The following is a 23,249-nucleotide window of genomic DNA, read 5'->3' on the forward strand; positions in this document are numbered from 1 at the left end:
ACTTGAGGTTGTCCTTTGGATTTTCATTCCTGTATCCCCTTCAGTCACTACAATCATTTGAACTTTCTGGTGAAATTGTCATCCTCTTTATCCCAAATTAGTCTGGTCGTCATAAAAATATGACTACTATTTATTCAAGCCTTTATGCCACATGCATTATAATGGATTAAAAACCCCTTGTCTTAAAAAATATTCATGATATTGGTCCGTGTATCAAAGAAACCCTCCCATTTGAGTAATTTTTTTTTAAATAAGAAGTGATGAGTTTTATTTTTAAAGATTTATTTTATCTATGCATACAAGAGCTGGGGTGTAGGGCCACCAGTGCAGGGGGGAGAGGATTCACCAGAGACAGAGTGGGGAGCAGAACAGGCGGACTGACTGAAATACACTGCTGAGGGGAGCAGCGGGCGAGACAGGAGAGGTCCGCTGAGCCATGTGAGTCAGTCACCCCAGTGGCCAGAGATATCTTGATAGTGCTGAGACTTTAATCCCTGTGCCACCAGGAAGGCTCCCTATTTGAGTAACTTTTAAGAAACGCATCTGCGCAAACCCAAAAACGTTATCTTAGTGGGACCTATGAAGAAGGGAAACCTACTTTATTACTCACCATTCACCCCAAGCTGCAGTGAGCAATGCCCTTTCCCAGACCGTGATTGTCAGGACAGCCTCGGGATAAGTGAGGCCTTCCTCAGCAAGAAGCCAGGTCTGCAGGCCCCAACAGGGAACTTCCTGCTAGCAAACTTGCTTAAAAAGCCACTTGAATACTAGGTCCAGAACAGGTGTGAATCACACACAGAACTTCACTTCCGCTTGGGCAAAGTTATAATATCCTCCTCTGCTCAATATCAGTCTCTTGCCAACTTTCTCCACCGTTTCCCTGAACCTAAAGGGATTTTAAAGAGAAAACCTCCTGTTTACTACAGTACTTCTGACACCACGTGTGTGGGGTTTTCCACATTTAGCAATACCAGTTCTTGGTGGGTGTCCCTTGGGTGTCCTACAATTTAATTTCCCAAGATTTGCACAGATGCCACAAGTTAAAGGCTCAGTCCCACAAGAAATTGTCCCTCCTTTAGACACCAACCACAAAGCCCAGGTGGTACCTGTACTTCTGATGAACCTATAAACCAAAGGTTCCTATGACCGCCCCCCTCCCCCAACCCCTTTGATTCAGTAATTTACTGGAAGGGGTCACAAAGCTCAGGGAAATGTTTTTACCAGCTTGCTATCAGCCTAAAAACCCACAAGGCAACTAAAAAGAGAAAATACAATTATTTGGGGTCTAAGAATTACATTTGGGGAGTGCACTGATTCAGGTAGAAAACCTAAAACATCATCCCCAGATGTCTGGGAAGAAAAGATAAAAATGAATTAAGTGGTTAAAGGAAGGGGTTGATTAATGGTAACAGTTTTAAAACTTCTTGGCTCTGTGTAATTGGTTACTGATCCTCTAGCAGGATGAAAAGGGAACTTCTGTCCTCCAGCTAAGTTAGCTAATGATTGTCAGTTCTTTGGGTGACTTCTCAAACTATTATTTGCTTGATGGTTTCTTAAAACAGCTTCGTTTGGCCCACTTCAAGGAGCCAGGTAACGCATTTCACCAGAGTGTTTCCTTGGCTCCATTTGAAAAATGGCTTTGCAAAATCAGGTTTTCCCACTATAAAGGGTACAGCTGCACGGCCAGATAGATAAGGTAAGGTCTGGAAGGGTCGCCCGCACAGGGCTTACCCTGGAATTCTGGGGTGAGTCACCCTCCTGGCATGTGGATGGGTTTACCATCTCAGAAACTCTCCTCACCCCTTCCAAACTAGGGCTTTTTATGACAGCTTCACCGTGGAGACATGATGGGTCATTCACTCCCATCTCCCCCTCTCCCTGAAGGAGGGGGTGTGGGGCTGACAGTCCCAGCCCTTTAATCTTGGGTTTTTGGTGAGAAGCCATCTTTTAGCTGCCCAGAAATTGTCACCAGTCATCCCGTTGTCCTACAAAAGACAGTTTTATAACTCCAGAGATTCATAGCACCTTAGAAGCTTTTGTGTCAGGAACCTGGGTCAAAGACCAAATAATGGAACAAAAGAGCTTCCAGCACTCAGGAAATTACAAGGCGTGGGGATGGGGGAGGGCAGGCACCAGGAATGTATTTCTTACTATGTCACAGATCTGATTGGTCCATAATCAGAACTTTGCCGCCTCAGCCTCTCAAGATTCTTCAATTTAAATGCTCCAAGCTTCTAAAATCTGCACGTTTCCCTCCCCCCCAAAATTAGTTGGAGAATATAGAGCTTGCTAAATAAAGAATGTGGGGTTTATACATTTTCCAGTCTTCTTGAGAGGTGTGTATGTTTTTGTTACTTGTGTTTTGTTCCCCTGTTATGAATGAGGAAATACCGGAGGTTAGGAAAACTGCCCCAGGTAACAGGAGCCAGCCGGGGAGTCCTGGGCGCCAGGAGGCGCCTCCCCCAGCTTCCTGCAGGCTGTGCCCGTCCCGCCCTGGTGCCAGGTGACTGCTGCGTTGTGTCACTCTGTATACCAGAGCCCTTGGTCATTTCCTTTGTCCCTTGGGTGGTTTACAAGCCCTTTGAATTTTGGGTATGATTGTAGTATTCTACCTTGTGTAGTTTTCTTTTTTTCTTTTCTTTCCAAGTGAGTCTTGTCATCTAACTTTAATTGTATGCCCTGGAGGCTAGGACCACAACCCCAGTCTCTGCCTTCTGTGTGGGCTGGCTGCCCTCCCCACCCCTTTACCTAGGAGGGTTCCAATTGATGTCCCCCTGGGGCCCTGGGGAGCTACTAAGCGCATCTCTTCATTCTGAGAAGTGTCTTGATTCTAATGACAAATACCGGTGGCCGTATTTACAGGAAAGAGATGTTCGCCTGATTCTCGTTTAGTATGCTGAAGACACTAGGGAATTTAGTACACTCGTTATTTAACAAGCAGTTTTCTTTTTTTTTTAATTATTTATTTATACAAGCACTGGGTACAGTCAGAAGCGCGGGAGGGTGAGAGAATTCACCAGAGCCAGAGCGGGGAGCAGAGCAGGCAGAAGGACCGAAGTACACTGCTGAGGGGAGCAGCGGGCGGCAGGAGAGGTCTGCGCGCCATGTGGGACCCTCACCCGGTGGCCGGGGAGCAGCTGGGGATCGAACAGGTGCCGCAGAGGCTGCGGGCAGCTTTGCAACCCAGCGCTCAACCACTGTGCCACCGGGGAGGCCCAGTTTTCATTTTTTTTAACTGAAAAATTTAAGCCAGCAAAAAGTACCATAACCCCCATCACCCGGATAAAGCCACGGCCAATCCTTAAAGAGCAGGAGGGGTGCGCTCCCGAGATGGACGCTCATGAGAGAGATGCAGGGCAGAAAGGGAGAGCACGGGACTGCCTGCCCCCTCCTCAGGCCCTTCCCGGACAGGAATTGTCACATGGAGATCCACAGTTCAGAAAAAGAGTCATATATAAACCATTATTTTGCTTTTCTCCCCTCTTAGTCTTAGACAGTTTTCCGTATCTTACAAGTTATTTTACCAGTAAAAATACACCGACTTGGTGGGCTGATTTCTACTGCTGCAGGTCGGTGGGCACCTGCCCTTGGTGAATGGTGGCGGCTGTCCTGTTCTTTGAAACTCTTGAACTAAAGGATCTTCATGGCTTTCTTTGCTTTTTATACTAAGAAGTGAACTTGTAGTCTCTCTTATTTTTGTGTATAAAATAAGATTTTCAAATAATAATTTCCTTTTGGCCATTATCCTTAGGGCTCTAAGTAACTTGTAGAGAGTGGCTGTTTTTAGTGATGAGAGCACACCACAGCCTTCTTGGGAAAGGATAAACCTGAGGAATGTGCCATCGGCGTTCTGAGAAATGTGAGCCCTGGGAGTCCATGTGATCGCTCCTGACCACACATAGAAGGCTCGTGCACGTCTGTAGCCACGGGGTGGAAAATTTGACCAGGGTGTTTTATAAACACTCAAGAGCAGGGATTGGCCAAGATCAGGCCCTGCCTACCTATGGCCTGTGAGCTAAGTGAGGGTATTACATTTTTTTAAAAAAGGATTTTTTTTTATTTCATTTATGCATGCAAGAGCTGGGGTGTAGACTAGAGGTGCGGGGAGGCAGTGGTTGGTGAGAGGATTCACCAGAGACAGAGTGGGGAGCAGAATAGGCGGGTCTACTGAAATCCACTGCTGAGGTGAGCACCAGGTGAGACCAGGGAGGTCTGCTGTGCCATGTGGGTAGCTCCCTGGCTGGGGATCAAACTCATGCTGCAGTGGCTGTGGATAGCTTCATAAGTTTCGTCTTAACTTCTTGCACCACCAGGGAGGCCCCGGCCTTTATATTATTTATTTATTTATTTATGTATTTATTATGCTTTATTTAATTTAAATTTTATTTTTATATTCCCCATACAATTACAACCCCCTTATTTTTACCCCAAGCCCTCCTTTCCCCGCCCCTCACCCGCCTTTATATTTTTTAATGGTTGAAAAATCAAAAGAATGTTTCATGACATGAAAATTACATAAGATTTTTGTGCCCAGGAATAAGTTTTACTGTGATGACAACTATCCATTGTCATTTATTGATAGTTTGTCTATTTCCTACGATGACAGGGGTGGTAATTGGAACAGACCGTGTGATCCACAGACCCTGAAATAAGATCTCACATTGTACAACTTCTGACGTGTGAATTTCAGTTACCGATTTCATTAGATAATTCCAGGACCCCAACAACGGGGCTCATCACATTTTCATTGTCACAGTGTGTTAAATGGGCACTTGGGTAAAGTACAAGTTCCAGCTTCTAGCTCTGATGTAAATTCCACATAGGCATGGTGACCAGTCACCTGTCACCTCACTTCTCTCAATTGGTGATCGGTCACCGCACACCTGTCACTTCACACACTCATCAGAGCACGTGGTTCTGTTGCCTCTTTTCCCAATGATAAAACCAAATTGCAATTCACAAAAATGGTAAATTGATGGAGGGAATTGGCCCCAAAACATGGAAATGTAGCAGAGAGGACAAAAGTGCTAATGCTGGAAGTGAAATTCAAGTCCAGCTCATCAGGTAGTGGACTGGCCAGCTGGCTGCGTGGCTGTTGAACTTCCTCCACCTGAGAGCCTGGATGTGCAGCTGGGGAGCTATGTGAAGGTCACTGAGGGACAGGGGTGAGGAAAGTGGCTGTGACAAAAAGGATGATGACCCAGAGGAAGTAACAGGACAATTTCATGACGTTGAAAGAACAAAGGTCAGAATGTTGCAAGTCCATCCAAACTTAAAAAGATACCTGACAGTTCACTAAGATGAACTAAAAAGTCGCTGGGGCCATCTTGTCAATTCTGTGGCTTAAAGTTCCTCACAAGCACTGGACTAAGTACTGGTAAGTTTTTCTTCAAAGAGATGTAAACTCTTTAATCTCAAGTTTCTGATGATTTAATTAATGGTTTACAGAGTGTAAATATTTATTTTAAAAATTTTTCATTATACATTTATAGCCGACAGTTTTTAATGTTTTCACTAGAGAGTTTAAAGGTCATGGAACAGGGGCCTCCCTGGTGGCGCAAGGGGTTAAGCACCGCGCTATGACGCAATCCACAGCTTCTGCAGCATGAGTTCGATCCCCAGGCGCCCAGGGAGAAACCCACATGGTGCGGCAGACTCCCTTTCTCGCCCGCTGCTCCCCTCAGCGGTGTGTTTTGGTAAATCTGCCTGTTCTGTTCCCCACTCTGTCTCTGGTGGATCCTCTCACCCCCCTTTATCTCTGGCCTGTGCCCCAGCTCTTGTATGCATAAATAAATAAATCTTTAAAAAAAAAAAAATAGGTCATAGAACAGGGTTCTCCCTGGTGGCGCTGAGGTTAACGTCCCAGTGCTGTCAAGCTATAGCCAGCCACTGTAATATGAGTTCAATCCCTGGCCAGGGAGCTACCCACATGGTGCAGCAGCCCTCTTCTGTCTCACCCGCTGCTCCCCTCAGCAGTGTATTTCAGTGGATCTGCCTGTTCTGCTCCCCACTCTGTCTCTGGTGAATCCTCTCACCCTCCTACACACACCTCTGGCCTGTACCCCAGTTCTTGTGTGCATACATAAATCAATAAAGGTCATGGAACAACCATTATTTTTCTCTTTGCTTTGCATTATTATTATTCTTAAACACAGGGCAAGTATTACCTGTGTTTAATTTCTGGCCTATAATAGAAAGAATTCACTGATCTTTGCTCTAGAGAAAAGAGATGGGTGGGAGGAGGAGGGTCCTTTCCCCTGCAGTTTCAGGCTCAGGAGATGTCGGGGCCGAGAGCCAGGCTTCAGTCAGTGTTTTCCAGTTTTATAGCACCTGGGCAGTAAAACATCTATCAAAGACTAGAAACCTAGGGCGGTTATTTTTGCTTGCTTTAAATGTAAACAGTTTGGGGCCTCTCCTGTGGCGCAGGCGGTTGAGCGCAGTGCTGTGAAGCTGTCAGCAGCCTCTGAAGTGTTGGTTTCATCCCGACCGGCAGGCAAGGGTTCCACATGGCACAACAGACCTCTCCTGCCATGCCCGCTGCTCCCCTCAGCAGTGTGTTTCGTCAGTCTGCCTGTTCTGTTCCCTGCTCTGTCTCTGGTGAATCCTCTCACCTTCCCGGGTATCTGGCCTGTACCCTGGTTCTTGTATAAATAAATAAGTAAATCTTTAAAAAAATAAAATAAAAGCAAGCAGTCTGAATGGGTATAAAAACATGAATGAAAGAAAACACCAAGTTCAAGGTGGTTTATTTGGAGGAAAGTAGGTTGGCGCGAAGAGGGGGCATACAGAGTTTCAGCTCCATCAATGTTTTGGTCCTTTAAAATGTTAGAGTTTGATAAAACTGAGTAGATACACAGTGCTTCTGTATTTTCTGTGCTTTTCAGAATATTTGAATATATTTTTAAACTTTTTGGAGCAGGCACAACTGGAGTTGTGTAGCCTTGCTAAGGATGGTTGGACTCCATCTTGAGCCTGTGCTGTAAAGTTAGATGGTGGTGCCAGGGGCCTCAGATTTCTGTGATGTCCTTGACAAAAGGTGACAGCAGATCTTTACAGCCAACTGTACCTTTAGTTATTTTTTTGGTCCAGAGGTCCTTTAGTTTTTCACACCCGCCCTGCTGGAGTGGGCTCCAGCAGCTCGGGCTCCTGTCCACAGCTCCTCACAAAGTGCGCTGCTCTGTGGGGAACAGCTGGTGCCTCAGCTGGACCCAAGTGCCTTTCTCTTTGGCTTCCTTTTTTCCTCATCATTTTCTCTCATCTCAGGAAGCTGCCTCCGCGCTGAGAGAGCTTAATGTGCTCAATAGGACATGAATTCTCTTGGCAAGCACCTTGCCCTTGTTTGTTTACAGCAGTGCCCACTGCATGCTGGGTGCATGACAGACTCTTCCAGTGTTGCCGTGGTAACACGTGGGGCATTCCCTTTGAACAGGGCCTGCCCCCTTGATGGCTACAGTATCACCTTCCTTGTGGACTCCTGTGTCTGTGGCAAAGGAATACCTCCATGTCTAGTGAAGGGCCTGGAGAACACACAGTGGGGCCTCTCCCCTTCCTTGGTGTTGGTCGTTTTGGCCACTGACTGGAAGGTGGTGGGTCTGGCCAAAAGGGCCTGACTGTGCTTAGAGCAGATTGTCTGGGCCATGACTGGTGGTTTAAATAAAGCTCCAGTGACTTCAGAACCAGAGCAACCTGTTTTCCGTGACAAAAACCAGTCTGTTTGGCAGTTTTGTAATAGCTGCCTGTTCAGAATGCCTGCCAGCGTTTGTGTTTAGGTTCGTATTTCAGGTGATGTGCGATTTAACCATTTCTATTTATTTATTTATTTATTTATTTTTTTAAAGACAACTTTTTTTTTTTTTTTTAATAGAGGCATGCTTTTTATTTATTTGTTTGCTGGTTTGTTTGTTTGTTTTGTTTATACATGCACTGGGTACAGTCAGAAGCGCGGGAGGGTGAGAGAATTCACCAGAGCCAGAGCGGGGAGCAGAGCAGGCAGAAGGACCGAAGTACACTGCTGAGGGGAGCAGCGGGCGGCAGGAGAGGTCTGCGCGCCATGCGGGACCCTCCTCCGGTGTCCGGGGAGCAGCTGGGGATCGAACCGGCGCCACAGAGGCCGCGCGCAGCTTCGCAACCCAGCGCTCAACCGCTGCGCCACCGGGGAGGCCCTTAACCATTTCTAATGCTTTTCCAAAAGAATGTTATTGTTTCCGAAAGACAGGACTTTCATCTTCACCTATTCTGAAGTGAGTGTATCCCTAATGTTCCCATTTTTCTTATTCTGTATTTTGAAAACATAGAATGTATTTAATTTTGCACTAGCATTTGTGAGCATATAAATAGGACTCGAGACATATTTTTCATGATTGTTTCCCAACACTGTTTTAAAACCAATATATCATCCTGTCATCTCTTAATAATAATAGAAATTATTCCAAATTCCTGAAAATTGGTCCAAGTCCCCTCAGCCTTGGCCAGTTTCTTTGGCCTGGTGCTCTCCGTTACCCTGTCGTTAAATGTGACTGAACACAGAGGGCTGACCTTACTTGAGCCTTCAGATTGTGACAGAGGCCCTGAGGAATGTTTTGGCTTTTAGGCAGCTTCAGTTTTATGTTCCCATGTAGTTGCTTTCTGTCTGTCTGAGTGGCGGTTGCTTTCTGTCTGTCTGAGTGGCGGTTAGTACCTGGACACTCTAATCAGACTAATGTGAATTCATATCCCAGCTCTGGTGGTAATTAGGGTAATCACCCTAAGCCTCAGTGTCCTGCCTGCAAAGTGCGGGTGCTTCTATATGATTCACAGTTTTATTGTGGCTATAAGAAATAGTGCAAATAATGTACCTGTCATAATGCATGGGGGAGGCAGTAAGTAGGGTTATCAGGGCCTTTCTTGGTGGCCTAAGGGTAAAGTCTCAGCACTATCACCACTGTGGCCTGAGTTCGATCCCCGGCCAGGGAAGTGACCCACATGGCACAGCAGAACTCTCCTGTCTCACCCATTGCTCCCCTCTGCAGTGTATTTCAGTCAGTCCACCTGTTCTGCTTCCCACTCTGTCTCTGGTGAATCCTCTTATACCCCACACCTCTGGGGCCTAGGTCCCAGTTCTTCTATGCGAAAATAATAATAATAATAGGGGCCTCCCTGGTGGCACAGGGGTTAAGCACCACACTGTGAGGCAATCCACAGCCTCTGCAGCACAAGTTCGCTCCCCAGCCAGCCAGGGAGAAACCTACATGGCGCAGCAAACCTCTCCTGTCTTGCCCGCTGCTCCCCTCATCAGTGGATTTCAGTCAGTCTGCCTGTTCTGTCCCCTCTGGCTCTGGTGGATCCTCTCACCCCCCCGCATTCTGGCCTGTACCCAAGCTCTTGTATGCATAAATAAATAAATCTTTTAAAAAAATAATAAAATAGGGTTTCCAGAAAGAAATAATGCTCTGTATTTTGGTTCATTCTGATCTTAATCTGGATCTACCAAAGTACAGTTATTTAAAAAAAATTTTTTTAAGGAAAATGATGTCATAAAAGCCATATTAAATGCTAAAGTAGTTCTAATTTCTTGTACAAGCATTTTGGAGAACAGTGAGAAAATCATTGATGTTATTTGGGGATAATGATACACAGTTGGAGGGTCGCTGTGTGGTCTTTGTTTTTATGGAACACTGTCTGCTTTGAAACAGGCAAAGACAGAATTCATTTTCATGTCTTCCCTTCTTTCACCTCTTGAACATAAACATATGTATGATAAATGCTTACAGCATTTGTGTGCCGCACCCTCTGAGCAAGGAACGATTCTCCAGTCACCAGGGGGCCTACATGCTCAGAGAACGGATGTCTTGATGCAGTAAGGGGATGGCACAATTTCATCTTCAGTGACTTAGCTTTGGCCAGTTAGTCTGCTGCTATTGATAGAACACTTAGGTGGTTAATCAGATTTGACTTTAAAAAATACTAGCCTGTTCCCGCTTTTGATTATTGGGATTTCCAAACGCACACGAAGTAGTGAATACTGATTTATGATGCCCCCCCCCACCCCTGGGACCACCATCACTCAGCTTTTTTTTTTTTTTTTTTTTAAGATTTTTTTTTATTTATTTATACATACAAGAACCAGGGTACAGGCCAGATGTGCGGGAGGGTGAGAGGATTCACCAGAGACAGAGCGGGGAACAGAGCAGGCAGACTGACTGAAATCCACTGCTGAGGGGAGCAGCAGGCAAGACAGGAGAGGTCTGCTGCGCCATGTGGGACCCTCGCCTGCTGGCCGGGATCAAAACAGCACTGCAGAGGCTGCGGACAGCTCACGGCGCTGCGATCAACCACCTGAGCCACCAGGGGAGGCCCCATTACTCAGCTTTAACAGTTGTCAACATTCTGTCTTTCCAGACATGCCTTTTTTTTCCTTAAAGATTTATTTTATTTATTTTTGCATATAAGAGCTGGCATGTAGGCCAGAGGTGTGGGGGGTGAGAGAATTCACCTGAGACAGAGTAGGGAGCAGAACAGGTGGATCTCCTGAAATACACTGCTGAGGAGAGCAGCAGGCGAGACAGGAGAGGTCTGCTGCACCATGTGGGTTGCTCCCTGGCCAGGGATCGAACCCAGGCTTCAGTGTCTGGTGCAGTGGCTGGGACTTTAACCCCTGTGCCACCAGGGAGGCCCTCTAGTTTTTTGTTTTTGGTTTTTTTCCCAAGCTTTCCCTTAATACAACGAGACAATTCTAAATTTGCCTTGGACAAAAGAGAACTGCCACCTCCCAGCCCCTCACACACACCCAAGGAAACTGAGAATGAGGCTCTTAGTGAAATTTAAACTCTGAAGTTCACGCATAGTTATTGAGAGCTGATGGGAGCAGCTGTCTGAGACAGCCGAGATCTGGCGTGAAGGGCCCAGTACGTCTCCAGGAAGAATGTACCATCAGGAGAGTAAGTGTCCCAGAGGGAGACCCAGCTGTGCTGGCTTGCTGAAGCTCTGTCTGGATCTGCCTGCTGCGAGCCTCAGGCCCCCTGGCAGATTCTGGTGGAGGGAGTGGGCATCCCACAGTAAACCTCATCCTGACTCCAAGCCACCTGCTACATGCAGATGAGCGTGCCATCCCAGGTGAGCCCTGGTTGTGTGCATGTCCACCTGCTTGGGTGCGCCTCCAGCCTGCTCGACAGTATTTTCTTGCCGGGAGCCAGCCTCGGCAAACCGGATGTCAGGGGTTCCTGAAGGATGGGATAGTGCCGGTGCGATTGACACACACACTGTCTTGTGTTAGTATCTCCCCCGAGGGTCTCAGCGGGTCTTTATTTATACATTAAGGCAAGCAGTGAGATGACATCATCATATGCGTGGAAGCAAAGCAGAAGCAATCAGTGTATTTTTCCATAGACTTTTGGCTGCTACGTGCTCTCAGCTAGAAGGCAACCTTCAAGGTTAATAGATAAAAAACTAAACCTTACACTAAAACTCATTATTTCAGCTAGATAATTACCTAAGGCAGGTGATAGGCGTCGGTCTGCTCCTGTCAGCTAAAGCCTGAGCATCAAAAGAGTCTTCTTATTCACATGGCCTTCCGCCGGAGACCAGCTGCTTTCTGGTTATCAGCTAACAGGGTTTTTTTTTACCTAGAAACTTCTTAACACAATTAACTTCATTTAAAAACTTTCCTAAGAAATTTCTAAAAAAAAAAGCAAAAGGACTTACTATAATTGTTGTCCTGGGTTGCTTGTCAGGCATGTTCATGTATGACAAATTCTTCCCCATGGTCAGGCAGGCCAAATGTACAGTGTTTGGTTTTTAAGCAGGTATTTCTGTGTGCCAGTTACTTACAGAATTCTTGCACGTGTAATTTATTGCCCAATGTACTTTCCGAGAAGTTTTTTCCTTATATGAGCAAGAACAAAAAAACAAGGGGATGTTTGTAGGTTGCAGATTAGTCTTCGGCCCCACAGTGTGAGGCCCTTTTGTTGACCAACATCTTGGCTGGTTGGGGCAGCAAGGCCACCCGCATTTTCTCAGTTCCCTCTGGCCTTTATTGGCAAGGGTCAGGTTATCTGCATCCCATCGGCACCCGGGTGCCAGGGTAGCGTCTGCACCTACAGAGCAGAGGGCTGGTTGTGGGCAATGTTCACTTCACCAGGAAGCTGCTTCCCATCCCAGGCAGGCTTTTCTTCACTTCCCCTTTACACACCCTTAGGCTCCCATACCTGTGCAGAGTGCGCCTGGCGCACCCGCTGACTGCAGGCACCGACTCCCCCTTGGGGGCAGGCACGCTTGTTCACCCTGCTGTGGGTTCACCCTGGTTGCCTTGAGCTGCACTGGGCCTCCCTCAGGTGTAGGTTGTCATGGAGATTAGTCACCGGACAGTTCATGGACAGGTCTCCCTTGGGGCCTTGGTCAGAGAGGTTTTACCTGACCCTGCTCTAGAAACAAGGGCACAGAGTAGCGGGGGTGCCCTGGGGCTCTGGCAGGGCGGGGGACAGGCTGGCTCTGCCCCCGTGGAAGTGGTGTGCTCCCTGCTGGCGAGCGTTGTCACTTTGGGGTCCCCAGTGGAGTCACGTGGGCTCCCCATCGTCTTGTTGATAGCAGTGCTGCCTCCGCCGTTTGGCCAGCGGTGTGGCCTGGCAGAGCCCTCGGCCAAAGGGTGGTTCTCCTGCCACGTCGCTCCCGGCTTATGGATTGTGTGTGTTTTGTGACCTTTGGCCCGTAGTCAGAGGGGCACACCCAGCCGTTCTGGTTGATGTGCCCCTGTTTGATTGTGTGTGTTTTTTAAACCTGCTGTATGAAAGTACCACTCACATGTCAAAATCACTCCTTTTAAGCATGCGATCCAGTGGATTTTGGTACATTTGCAGAACTGTAGAACTATCCCCACTCCAATTTTAGGGCATTTTTGTCATCCCGCGAGGACCCCTGTGCCAGTTGGCGGTCATTCCCGCCCCCAGCACTAGGCATTTTCTTGGGTTGACTGGCCATTGCGCTGTGATTTCACTCACAGCACGTGTCTCAGCTTCTCTCTCCCTGACTGTTTAATTGAGCGTTGCTTTCAAATGAAGGGAGAATTTCTTTACTATGTGCTTTTTCTGCTGTACTTGGAGGGGAGTTCTTGATGTGGAAATGTGCTGTGCTCACCCCAGCCATTCCATCCATACATTGATGTTTGTGGAACCCCGTGGCTGTGTTTGGGGGATGCAGAAACAGGTCCTGGCCACGCGACAGTCGCCCCGGCTGGCACGGTGGACTCAACGACAGCAGCGCTGCCAGAGCAGTGAATGACGGCTTTCCAGCAAGCCGGGGCCTGGATGCGTTTGTTTGCCGAGATCGGCGCCGGGTGCCAGGCCCAGAAGAGGGAATGCCCCGACGCCAAGGAGACAGGAGACGAGGGGACGTGGGTGCACGTGCTTCGTTTATTCCCTTCCAGGTCGTTTCCAGATTTCCTTGGAGAAAGCACTGGGTGCGGGCGCCAGCCTCCAGCACGCGCCAGCACAGGCTGTGTAGCAGTGAGCAGCCCGCTAGGCTTCCCGCCCCGGCAAGCAGATGCACCTGGCTGGCTTTCCTGAAGTGGTTTCATTTCCCTTGTCCTGGGGTAGGCCAGGTCAGAGGCGCCGTAGGGGCAAGCTCTGGGGTCAGAGAGCGACCTGAGGTGCTTTGGGAGCTGGGGCTTGGTGCTGGGGGATCTAGTTAGGAAGACTCTTCCTAAGGGTCCCCAGCAGCGTGGCTCAGGTTAGAAAGGCTCTCAGGTTAGAAAGGCGCAGGCAGACAGCGTTCCTTTGCCCTCTCCCCCGCCTGCTCTGGCCCGTCAGAGCTCACTGCCTTTGCATCCAGAAGGATCCTGAAGTGTCTGTTGGGTTTTTCATTTGTTTTTTGTTTTTGCCTTTGAAAGGAATGTTTTTCATACTGGATCTGTATGTATCGGATGATGGGAGCAGGGACAGAATCACATGCAATCAGAAGACAGCTCAGCTGGGTGGGTTGGGATCTTTGTTTGGTGAAGTATTTCTTTCTCCTCTGAGGATGGAAATACCGCATGTGCCGCTGGCCTTCCTGTTTGGACACAGCTCACAGAGGAGCCGTCCAGGGCGGGAGGCTCTGGTTCTCGGCTTGGGGACCCGGAAAACCGTGGGTCTCCTATTCTCAAGAACAGGTCTCGGCCTGGTCTCGGTTGCCAGGACTACCCTGCAGGCTAACTGGTCTCTGCTTTGTGTTTCAGAGTCTTGCCTTGTCTTGAAGAAAGTGGGGAGATGCCGGGCCTCCATCCCTAGGTGGTGGTACAATGTCACCGAGGGAGCCTGCCAGCAGTTTGTGTACGGAGGCTGCGACGGGAATGGCAATAATTACTTGACCAAGGAGGAGTGTCTCAAGAAATGCGCTGGTGTCACAGGTAAGACGGTGATGGTTGGGGACATTTTTTAAAATTCCAAGCCCGTATATTACTTTGAGGCAGTCATGTTAAGTAATGGGCTGGCTGAGGCTCTCACCGGTTCTTTGCGGCTGAATCTAGGGGATAGTTAAAAAGCAGAAGCAACAGAGGCCTTGTGGTTTCGGTCGTGCCCTGCCTCATCTTCCCCGAGAGGGGAAAATAAGCCACGGGGGTCAGGAGGCTGACAGCGCCTGGTCCCCGACTTCCTTGCAGCCGCTTGTGAGCACGGACCCCAAACATGCCCGCCGCAGGAGGAAGTGGCCTGTCCCTTCTGGAGGAGAGTCCCCACGTCTGCTCAGACAGGCCGCCCCTGGCTCCCTGGGAAGTGAGTTATTTTCACCTCTAGGACAAATGACTTGAGGAACTCACCAACCCAGCCAAGTTATGAGTCAGGTTAAAACAGAACATACTTCCTGGTGTCTGTCCTTGTCCCAGCCTCACTTTCACGGGATTGTGTGGCGACTTCTTCTTCTTCTTCTTTTTTTTTCCCCAAAGATTTATTTATTTATTTATACAAGCACTGGGTACAGTCAGAAGCGCAGAAGGGTGAGCGAATTCACCAGAGCCAGAGTGGGGAACAGAACAGGCAGAAGGACCGAAGTACACTGTTGAGGGGAGCAGCGGGCGGGGCAGAAGAGGTCTGCGCACCATGTGGGACCCTCGCTGGCGCCCGGGGATCGAACCGGTGCTGCAGAGGCTGCGGGCAGCTTCGCAGCCCAGCACTCAACCGCTGCGCCACCGGGGAGGCCCATGGCATGCGACTTCTTACATCCTTTGACAACTTGACCTTGGTATTAGGCCTGGGGTATGACTGACAGGATGCGCTGCTGTCCCTGGTGCTGGCCACACGCCACGCACCTCCCCCACCCCACCCCTGAGCCACTCAAGCCCTGCATCCCTGTCGGGTTTTATGTCCTTATGTCTAGGCCTTAATCTCTCCTGATTGAGCTTACATGCTTATAAGTGTTGTGTGTGAAGAGGGGAAACAGCACGGCCTCGGCTCTGACATGGGTCTAAGGCCTCCAGCACGGGCACACAAGGTTGGCAGTGCCCGCACGCACTCAGGACTCTGTTCTCTGTCTTTGTGCGCCCAGCGCTGCGCAAGCATTGGAACTAGGTATTGAGTTTGCGTCATACAGGCAAACCCTGCACTGTTTTGGGAAGGGGCTGGGGGGCGGTGGACAATTGGCAGCCTTAGCACATGGTGACTGAGGAAAATACCATTTATTATAATTTTCCATTGTCAGCTATAATATGGCGTGAGAAGAGGAATTCAGGAAAATAATATTTGTTCCCTTTCTGATCTTCCTAATCAAGATTTGACTAAAGCAAACATACCTGCCTGTTCTGGTCACTCTGTCTTCTCGGGAAGAGAGCTGAATTTTGAAGGCCACAGGCAGTGGACAGCGGCTTGAAGGCAGGCTGCCCTGCGGAGACATGTGCTGTGTGTTGCTTAGAGGAGGCAGACAGCTGTCTCCCGAGAGGTGGTCCAGAGTCTGGCGTCAGTCTTGAGGGCCCAGAAAGGTCATTTGTTGGCACCCCGGTGACTTCCCGGCACATCTCTGGAGGGTCTGGGGAGTCTGAGGAGAGCTAAATGGCTGGAGCTGCCAGTCCCTGGGGCCTCTCGCCGGCGTGGTCTCTCCTAGGCAGGCCAGCTCTGTGGGATGTCAGTCGAGAATGAGAGTGCCCGTTTATTAAATTATAATGAGAATCAGAACCACCCAGGGGACACTTGGGCTTCTGTTTAGTCCACATGGGCAGGCCTCTCAGCCAGAGTCCCTGGAGGTTGCTTGGTGCGGAGAGGGCGGAACAGGGGAACTGGTGTGGATGGTGAATGGCAACAGGTCAGGCGGCCCTGGGCCTCTCCACAGGGACTGTCAGGCCAGCAGGGAGACGAGGGGGCTTCCTGGACCTCTAACCCCTCCACCTCACCCCCTTAGCTTTGTGTGCGAGCTAAAGTACATTAAATAAAAGCAGCCATTTGGCCATGTGTGAGTGTCCAGTCCAGTGACATCAGCACTTGGAGTGGGCTGCTGGCGCCCTCCCCGCGAGGACTCACCAGGTCGGCTGTGCTGCCAGCACTTTGGCGCTGAGCCGTTCGGTCTTTTTAAAGCCACTTCACCTGCCTTTGCGCTGGTTCCCAGCAAGCTGTTCTTCCAGCCTAACCCTCAGGGCAATCTTGGTTCCTCGTTTCCAAGCCCCGGCAGGCTTGTGGTCCCCGCGCGCGATTTGGAGCCCACACAAAGGAGAAACGGAAGTCGCCGCCCAGGCAGGGTTTGTGTCCGCGGGTGGGCTTGTGCCCTTCTCACTGCTCTTTCTCTGTGCACTGTAGACAAGACCGTGGATGTGCTGGCCGCCAGCAGGAATGGAGCACACGCCTCTGTCCCAAGTGGTAGGTTCCCAGAGCGATCCAGGGTGGAGTGACAGTTCCCTGTGAAAGGTCATTTATCATTTGGAAATTGTCCAAGGGCTTCTACCTCCTGGTTCTGTTTACTCAGAAATGGTAAACAGAGGCTCAGCCTGAGCTGCCTGCACACGTGCCGGAGCTCACGCCATCTGGCCAGGCCTTCTGTGGCGCTCCCTGGCTGGCCTGCTGTGCTGCCTTCCCTGCCCCAGCTGTCCCGGCCTGTTCTTCTCCTCTGCTCCCTGGTGGCCTTGCCAGCTCCCTCCTGTGCCGAACCCTCCACCCTCAGCCACCCGCCTCCCTTCCCACCGCGGCCCTGCACCCGAGCTTTGTGTTAGCTTGCACCGCCGTGCCGCAGCCGCAGCCGCTGCCCCTGCCCCGTCCCTCCTTTATGCTTAACACAAGGATTCTGCCTCAGGAGCCTGGTGAGTGTCCGGCCCAGCTTCCCGAAGCCAGTTGCTGGGCTCAGCTGGGTGAGGCCTGTCGAGGAGCCCGCCCCACCCCACTTAAGGACAGGCCTGTGGGCCCTGTTGGCCAGTGGGCGTGCGCTGGTGGCTGTCTTGGCCCTGCTGCTGCGCTTCTGGCATCGGTGCTCATGTGACCGTGTCTTAGTTTGCTGGTTGGCTGACTCGCAGAATGCAGGGTTAGGCCCAAGTCACCTTCCGGTTTAATTGGGCTGAGAATCCCCTCACTGCCCTGATCATTGCTTTGCCTGAGTGGACTGTTGACTCTCAAAGGGCACCTCTCCACGGCCCCCCGGGGCCCTGAGCACCAGCAGGTCACCCTGGTTTCCACTTTGTTTCAGTGGGAAATGTCTTCAGGAGAGTAAGGGGCCTCCTTCCTGTGTCAGACAGCCTGAACAAGACAGTTGTCCCCGTCACCCCAGAAATTATAACTGTGGTTTATTCCCATAGTAACCCCTCAGCTGGCAGGAGGGCCTCCCAGTCCAGCATCCATCCCGGTGTGCTGTGGAGCCCATTGGGACGGGGGACATAAGCAGAGCTGCCGTCTAAGGAGGGGCTCCACGCCCCCCTTCAAGGGCCAGCGTGTCCACGCTGCCTCCTGGACCCTTAGTTCCTTCCCCAGCCAGCTGGACACATGTTCTGTGTCCATCCCAGCCTCCCTAATGCGGGTGTTTGCATTCTAGTTCCCAGAAGGCAGGGTTCTGATGACCTTTCCAGCGATATTTTCAACTATGAAGGTATAACTTTTATTTATTTATTTATCTATCTATCTATCTATTTATTTATTTATTTTTAAAGATTTATTGATTTATGCATACAAGACCTGGGGTGTAGGCCAGAGATGCAGGGGGTGAGAGGATTCACCAGAGACAGAGTGGGGAACAGAACAGGCAGACTGACTGAAATCCACTGCTGAGGGGAGCAGCGGGCGAGACAGGAGAGGTCTGCTGCGCCATGTGGGTTGCTCCCTGGCCGGCCGGGGATCGAACTTGTGCTGCAGAGGCTGTGGGTTGCTTTATAGTGCTGTGCTTAACCCCTTGCGCCACCAGGGAGGCCCTGAAGGTACAACTTTTGAAAAACGTATGTGGGCAAAATGTGTTTTCTTAGCTGAGAATTGAGGGACACTTGAGGATTTCCACTAAGGAAACCACGGAGTGGGGCTTCTTGACCTCTCCTCGGTGGCAAAACTCATGCTCTGTGCATGTCCCAGGGTGGCGGGGCGCAGGGTGGGCCTTGGCATGGGCAGGACAGGGCACAAGGGGCCATAGCTCTGCCCATGTCCCCGAGGGCGAAGTGAGGGTCTTGAGACAGATCTCTTGGAGATGAGTTTACACGCAAAAAGTGCCTAGAACAGTGCCTGGCAGAGTCCCCTCCAGAAAAACAGCCTGGCTGTGAAGAGAAAGTGCCGAGGAGAGTGGCACACGGGCCAGTTGGTCAGTCTAGCCTACAAGTGTCTTGGGCAAACAGCTGCTCTCCGCGTGCTGGCGGGCTGGCGACGTGGGAGCTAGCGCTCCCTGTCACTCCCGCCGGGCCCTGCTAACTACCCTCCTCGGGCTCTCACTCCCAGACTCCTGCACTGCCAAGGCGGTCACCGGGCCTTGCCGGGCAGCCTTCCAGCGCTGGTACTTCGATGCCGAGAAGAACTCCTGCGATAAATTCATCTACGGAGGGTGCCGGGGCAATAAAAACAGCTACCTCTCCCAAGAGGAGTGCATGCAGCGCTGCTTTGGTGAGCCCGCCTGCCTCCTAGCCTCCGAACCGCGGGCGCTGAGCCTGCCCCAGGTCCACTCCCCAGCCCTGGGAGGAAGGCTTGGAAGTGCTGCCGTGCGCGCCATCTTTCTCTGGCTCTCAGTGGGCTCGGGCCCAGCTGTTGGCTGAACGGCGCGGCTTCCTGTCCAGGTGGCAGAGCCCCCAGCCCTGGGGGAGCTGGAAGAAGGCCCTGAGAAGGAGCTCCCCATGGAGGCCCAGGGCTGTGGGGGCGCCAGAGGGGTGGCTCAGGGTGGGGGGGAGAGGAGGACTGTGTGCTGACCTCCGGGGTTGCGTGTTCTCTTCCAGACAAGCAGCTGTATCCTGTCCTGCCCCAAGCCTCTAAAGGTAAGTGGCCCCTCCCTTGCCCTCCTCCACCTGCCTGCCAGCCTTGGCGGAATTCAGCTGTGTTTCTGCGGTTCTTGTCTCAGACACATCATCCTTGGCTGTGGTAGAAAGTCTGTTTCTGCACAGAAATGGCCCGGCTGTTTGGCACATGTGGTGGATGTCTGTGCCTCCACACGTGGCCGTCAGAGGGCTGGGATCCAGGCCGCACCTGCAGGCCGCGGGGTGACTGTAGGACGGGGTCCTCCTGCCGGCGGGTGCAGGGGTGTGCTGCAGGCAGGCCTGGGTCTGCCTCTAGGTCCGGGAGGCATCTTTGCTGCCACGGGTGTACAGATTGGTCACGGGCGACAGGAAGGAGGTCGGGGAGGCCTTGCTGTGCACGGGCAGTGCCAGTGTCCCTGTCCTGGGGAGGCTGGGCGTCCTCTGGCTTTTGTGACTGCTGCTCAGCCTGAGTCATTGGATCGTAGTATTTGCGCAAAGGACCTGCCACACTGGTTTGGTCTCTTTCGCCTTGTTTTGCTGTGAAGGAGCCAGACCTGGCCTGTGTCTGCTCTTGATCAGAAGAGCTTGCCAGCTGGGGCAGAAAGCAGCCTGCTGCCGGCTGGTAGAGGGGATGGGGAGAGGGAGCCGCGAGCTGCCCCAACAGGCCATCATCCTCAGGTAGAACCTTACCTGGGAGCAGAACACCTTAACTGACCAGGGGGACCACAGTGGGGCAGCCGCTGCAGCGTTTGAGGAGCGTGACCTCCCAGCTCCGCGTACCCTTGCTGCGAAGCTGTTGGGAGAGGCCTGTGAGCATCCTGGGGGTTCACACCCAGGGGTCCATGATTCCTACTCACCAGAAGCCTGTGCTTTTCGTGCCTGGCGCACTATTTGGCCTAGGGCTGCCAGTCCCGCGGGCTGCCTTGAGAGGCGGTGGGGTTCTTTGCTCAAAAAGAAGCAACGCAGATAGCCACTGCGCCTCCTGTCCTCAGGACCTCAGGGACCCTGCTGGATGGCCTCTCTCAAGTACATTAAGTACAGTGGGCGCTGTCCGTTCTCCGGGCCCAACAGGGTAGCTGGGCGGTCATAGGCGTCGGGCTGCTGGCCTCCCCCTGAGCCCGTGCGGACCACCTGACTCTGGCTCCCCCCCCCCGTCCCCCCCCTCCCCGCCCCCGCCTGAGACGCTCCCTCCTCCCCAGTGGTGGTCCTGGCGGGGCTGTTCGTGATGGTGCTGATCCTCTTGCTGGGCGCCTCCGTGGTCTGCCTGATCCGGATGGCCCGAAGGAACCAGGAGCGTGCCCTGCGCGCCGTCTGGACCTCCGAGGACGACAAGGAGCACCTGGTGAAGAACACCTACGTCCTGTGACCGCCCCGCCGCCAGGGTCCCCCGCCGAGGAAGAGCGCGGGAGGGCCGGGAGGCAGCTGTCGCGCGCGCGTGCTTTGGAAATAGAGTGACTGATCTGTGTCTGTGATCACCTGGGCTTCGGGTCTGTTTGCTGCTCCAGAAGGCGCGAGGGGGCTGCTTCCTGGCTGCCCGGGCCGGGTTTGCCGTGGGGGTGCCCAGTGGCCCCATTGGTCGGTGGGTGGTGTCGAGGCCGGCCCCAGGCCAGAGGCGTCTGCTCGCTCGCTTCTCTCTGCCGCAGGTAGTTTTCTTGCTCGTGCTGAGTCCTGTTGCCTCCTTTCCTGTCCTGTGATGCTTTCGTAGTGTTCTTTGTTTAATTGATTTGTGGGTTTTTTTAAAGTTGGTCGAGTTCATTTTTTTATTAGATTCTGAAAAGAATAAAATGTACATGTTTAATAAAAAGGGCCTTCCTTTTTAAAATAAATTTTAGCATGGGCTTGCTTTCTTACTGACACCGCCAGTTTAATCTCTGCCAACATTATCACAAGATGGCCCGTTCCAGAAGTGGATTCCTTACAGAAATAACATCTTTTGGGTTTCTTTATGTCCTTTTTTGTTTCAATTTTATTATTACTATTTACGTTAGTGTACATTATTACATTACACTGATTTATTTACATCGGCATGCGTGGCTCAGAGGATACAGTTAGTGGTCTGTATAATGGACAGATGCTTTTTAAACATAGGTTTTTTTTTTTATTTTTATGTTTTTATTTATTTTATTAATCTTTTTTTTTAAAGATTTATTTATTTATTTTTTAAAAATTTATTTATTTATTTATGCAAGCACTGGGTACAGTCAGAAGCACGGGAGAGTGAGAGAATTCACCAGAGTCGGAGGGGATTGCAGAGCAGGCAGACTGACGAAGTACACTGCTGAGGGGAGCAGTGGGAGGCAGGAGAGGTCTGCGCGCCATGTGGGACCCTCCTCCAGTGGCCTGGGAGCAGCCGGGGATCGAACCGGCGCCGCAGAGGCTGTGGGCAGCTTCGCAACCCAGCGCTCAACCGCTGTGCCACGGGGGAGGCCCAAGATTTATTTATTTATTTATACAAGCACTGGGTACAGTCAGAAGCGCGGGAGGGTGAGAGGATTCACCAGAGCCAGAGCGGGGAGCAGAGCAGGCAGAAGGACCGAAGTACACTGCTGAGGGGAGCAGCAGGCGGCAGGAGAGGTCTGCGCGCCACGTGGGACCCTCATCAGGTGGCTGGGGAGCAGCCGGGGATCGAACCGGCGCTGCTGGGCAGCTTCGCAACCCAGCGCTCAACTGCTGCACCACCGGGGAGGCCCCTATTTTATTTGTTTTTTTAAAGATTTATTTATTTTTATACAAGAACCGGGGTACAGGCCAGATGCACGGGAGGGTGAGAGGATTCACCAGAGACAAAGAGGGAGACAGAACAGGCAGACTGACGAAATACACTGCTGACGGGAGCAGCGGGCAAGCCGGACAAGCCTGCTTTGCCAGGTGGGATTCTTCCCGGCCAGCTGGGATCGAACCTGCGCTGCAGAGGCTGCGGACAGCTTCACAGTGCAGCGCTCAACCACCTGCGCCACCAGGGAGGCCCATAGGTTTTTTTTTTTTAAATACTTATTTTATTTATGCATAGAAGAACTGTTGTGTAGACCAGAGGTGCAGGAGGTGAGAGGAATCACCAGAGGCAGAGTAGGGAGCAGAACGGGCAGATCGACTGAAATCCACGGCTGAGGGGAGCAGCGGGAAGAAAGAAGTCTGTTGCGCCATGTGGGTAGCTCCCTGGCTGGGGATAGCTTCATAGTGCTGAGACTTAACCCCTGCATGACCAGGTACCCCCCCAAATTAAGTACATTTTGCATTACATTTTACCAAAAAACACTTAGATTTACCTCCCATGGCTGAGGGCTATTTTCTTAATCTGTTTCACTTTTTAAAAATTCTGACCACACCCCACTGAGGAGGTTTTTTTTAATGACCCACTGTGGACTGACTGTAACCCACCCCTTGAAGCATTGCCTTTGAGGGTACAGGAAAATTGGGGTAAGGGTGCATCCTGTATGGAGACGAGGCCTTCCTGAAGTTGGAATGGGTTTGGCCAGCATCACTTTGGCATTGGACTTTCACCTCGTCCTGCCATCCTGCCCTCTTCCTCAGGGACCCCCGCGTGCCCCTGCGTAGAGATGGGGGGACAAGGGTGCTGCTGGCTGCATTTTGCCTCCAGGCTCAGTCCCACTTAAGTTCCCTTACTGCTTCGAGACTCCGGAAGCCCCTTTGTGCTCTTCCACCTTCCACACACATGGTCCTGGACACAGCAGCAGTTGGACAGGCTCTGGGTCAGGCGATCTGAGGCCTCGCCTCCTTGGGTCACCCCCTGACCGTTCCAGACAATGCTGGCCTTCCCTTGGGTCAAAAAGATGTGGGTCTCCTTCCCTTGGCCCTTCCTAGAAATCTCTTCAGGCCAAAAAGACCACATTCCATAGAATAGGGAAAAATTGGAGCCCATTCAGGCTTGCTTGATTCCAGAAGCAAGTTAGAC

General features: G+C 51.2%; 1 protein-coding gene across 1 annotated transcript in view; it reads left to right on the forward strand.

Annotated features, from left to right (window-relative positions):
• Nucleotides 1-21,196, forward strand: part of SPINT2 (serine peptidase inhibitor, Kunitz type 2) — a 28,883-nt gene extending 7,687 nt beyond the window's left edge. The window contains exons 2-7 of the mRNA XM_037517990.2: nt 14,186-14,356; nt 16,728-16,787; nt 17,947-18,000; nt 18,831-18,992; nt 19,319-19,357; nt 20,536-21,196. Coding sequence (XP_037373887.1) covers nt 14,186-14,356; nt 16,728-16,787; nt 17,947-18,000; nt 18,831-18,992; nt 19,319-19,357; nt 20,536-20,702 — 653 coding nt within the window. The 3' untranslated portion in view covers nt 20,703-21,196. The remainder of the gene's footprint in view (nt 1-14,185; nt 14,357-16,727; nt 16,788-17,946; nt 18,001-18,830; nt 18,993-19,318; nt 19,358-20,535) is intronic.
• The last annotated feature ends 2,053 nt before the right edge of the window (nt 21,197-23,249 follow it).

The sequence above is a fragment of the Talpa occidentalis genome, unplaced genomic scaffold (assembly GCF_014898055.3).
Source record: "Talpa occidentalis isolate TD23 unplaced genomic scaffold, MPIMG_talOcc4v2.1 talOcc4.17, whole genome shotgun sequence".
NCBI classification, from domain to species: domain Eukaryota; kingdom Metazoa; phylum Chordata; class Mammalia; order Eulipotyphla; family Talpidae; genus Talpa; species Talpa occidentalis.